Source organism: Etheostoma spectabile, chromosome 22 (assembly GCF_008692095.1).
Source record: "Etheostoma spectabile isolate EspeVRDwgs_2016 chromosome 22, UIUC_Espe_1.0, whole genome shotgun sequence".
In the NCBI taxonomy this organism is placed as follows: domain Eukaryota; kingdom Metazoa; phylum Chordata; class Actinopteri; order Perciformes; family Percidae; genus Etheostoma; species Etheostoma spectabile.
Window position 1 is genome coordinate 7554477 of NC_045754.1, and position 2357 is coordinate 7556833.

General features: G+C 40.4%; 1 protein-coding gene across 6 annotated transcripts in view; it reads right to left on the reverse strand.

Moving 5' to 3' along the window:
• The window catches only part of abi1a (abl-interactor 1a), a 50422-nt gene that overhangs the window by 1681 nt on the left and 46384 nt on the right, over positions 1–2357 (reverse strand). For 4 of the 6 annotated variants that reach the window (XM_032504307.1, XM_032504308.1, XM_032504305.1 and 1 more), the window contains one exon: positions 924–1109. In XM_032504307.1, the coding sequence (XP_032360198.1) occupies positions 924–1109 (186 nt within the window). Of the gene's footprint in view, positions 1–923; positions 1110–2140; positions 2228–2357 lie in introns of all 6 variants that reach the window. The other 2 variants (XM_032504303.1, XM_032504302.1) reach the window with 1 other exon arrangement.

The window sequence follows — 2357 nt, forward strand, 5'->3', positions numbered from 1 at the left end:
AGTATTCAGATGCTTTACTTAAGTAAAAGTACAAACCCCAATTTCACTGGTGTTGGGACGTTGTGTAAAACGTAACATGAATTTCAAAACTCACTAAAATGATTTTTTACTTTTACTTAGGAATTCAACTGTCTGTTGTAAACACGAAAATACAAATAAAAAAAAATCATGAACTCAAGTGTCATTATGAAACAAATAAAACAAACACAGTGTACTGTTGGACTATTTGCTCACGCAGTTGTTCACAAAGTGGTGAACCTCGCCCTATACTTGCTGGTTAACGACTGAGCCTTTTCGGGTTGCTCCTTTTATACCCAATCATGACCAATTAACCTAATATTTTTGGGCATTCCTCAACTTTCCCAGTCTTTTGTTTGCCAAACTTCATTGGAATTGGGGTTTGTACTAATACACCCCTGTAAACATACTCTGTTACAAGTAAAAGTCCTGCATTGAAAATGCTAATTAAGAAAAAGTATGCAAGTATCATCAGGAAAACTTGCTTAAATAATAAAAGTAAAAGTACTCAATGCAGAAAAATCCTCACATTACTAGAAACAATCAAAACAGTTCTCTCAATCAACTAAGTGTTTAATCGGCTTATCATTTCAGCTGGGCATGTAGGCCTCTATATTTTAAGGTAGTTTAATTTATAGCAAAACATATTTTATAAACTACTACTGCTGTGTTTTGTGTGCAAATCTTAATTTGTAAAGTAACTAGTAACTACAGCTGCAGGTGACTGTAGTGGAGTAAAAAGTACAATATTTCCCTCTGAAATGTAGCAGAGTAGAAGTAAAAAGTGGCAAGAAAAGAAAAGACTCACGTAAAGTACAAGTTACACTTGTACTCAAGTACAGTACTTAGTTACATTTCCACCACTGGTAGTAAGTTTGCAGTTTGTGCTCAATTTGTGATCAAACCTTTCTCGACGTAGCTCTTGGGGGCCCACTGTGGGTCTCCATCAGCGTAGGGGTCGCTGTACTGCACGACGGCAGCATCCTCCTCCTCGTAATCAACTGGAGGAGGCGGCGGAGGTGGAGGAGAGTCGTCAAACATGGGCAGGTCATCTGGAGGCGGAGGAGGAGGTGGAGTAGGAGTATCTGCAACTGTTGAACAGACACAGAAAGTCGTCAGAGGCTCGAAAGGTCAAGGACCACTGGTCGCCGTGCGTCTGGTGCTGGGGAGGGCGGCGGCTGAATCATGCAGAACAGCTGATAGTATGATAGTATGTCAGGAATATTAAATTTATCAAGCAGGCTAGACCACTGTTAAAACTTCCCATGCACTTAACAGGATGTTATACTTTATGTGTAAGCCTCTTAAGTGATCTGTGTACTTCATGCTCTTCTTTTTGCTCTCTGAAAAAGAGGATTGCACAGGAGTATGAAAACTTCCGTAATATAATGATTATTACATGCTGTGTCATGCTATTTAGTAGGTTAAAGGTTTGCAAAAAAGTGCTATTTGTTAACCGATCTACACCTTAAAAAACTAAAAGTTGCTTTCCGTCAAGAAATAAATTAACTAAGATAAACTAACGCCTTCTTGACTGTAATATTTGACTGTATTGCAGGTTTTGGTCCAGCAAGGGGCAGCAAAGAGTCCCATCATCGCCAGCGCAATTTTGCGGAGATCTTAGGAACTTTTCCCCCTAAACATTATTATTCACCTCAGCTAAAGCCTGCAGTGCTACATTCAGCATATGAATGCAAAGCTTCAGTCCTTGAGAAAACTTCCTCCACGAGAAATCACTAAAAACAGTAGGTGGTGCTGTGGCAGCCTCAACTATCTCAGTTGGTTGCTTTTCCACTGCACATATTTAAAAAAAAAAAATGATACTTGTTCTGCCAAGAAAGTGAGCTATGTGTAATACCCCTGCTGCTACTAAGAAACAGTAACAATGTAATCTAATAGATGAGGAAATAAAGCTGTCTCCAAACAGCAGATAAAGCTACTTTAAAAGTTGTATTAACCATGACAGGTCTGTAATGAGACACATTCTTGGAGGGTTCATTGTTGCAAAGGGATGCTATTAGTGTTCTCAACAGACAGGTGGGGAGGATGAATAAGCACAATGCATGCTGGGTATGGTTGGCACAGATTAAGAAGACAAGTATGTCTTAGCTTCTTCACTTACTGCTCTCCTGCATCCTGGCCACAAAGCCAGTCAGTGGTATCTGTGGAGTCAGCTGGGGCATGGGGGGAGGAGGAGGAGCGATAGACACTGAAAGCCAGCAGAGAAACGACAGAAAGGCAGAGAGAGAGAGAGCAACATAGAATCAAAAACAACAAAAGAGAAAGCCCATCAGTCACCAAGAATGTACAGCAGACAGATAAAGTGAGTGAGTCCCCCC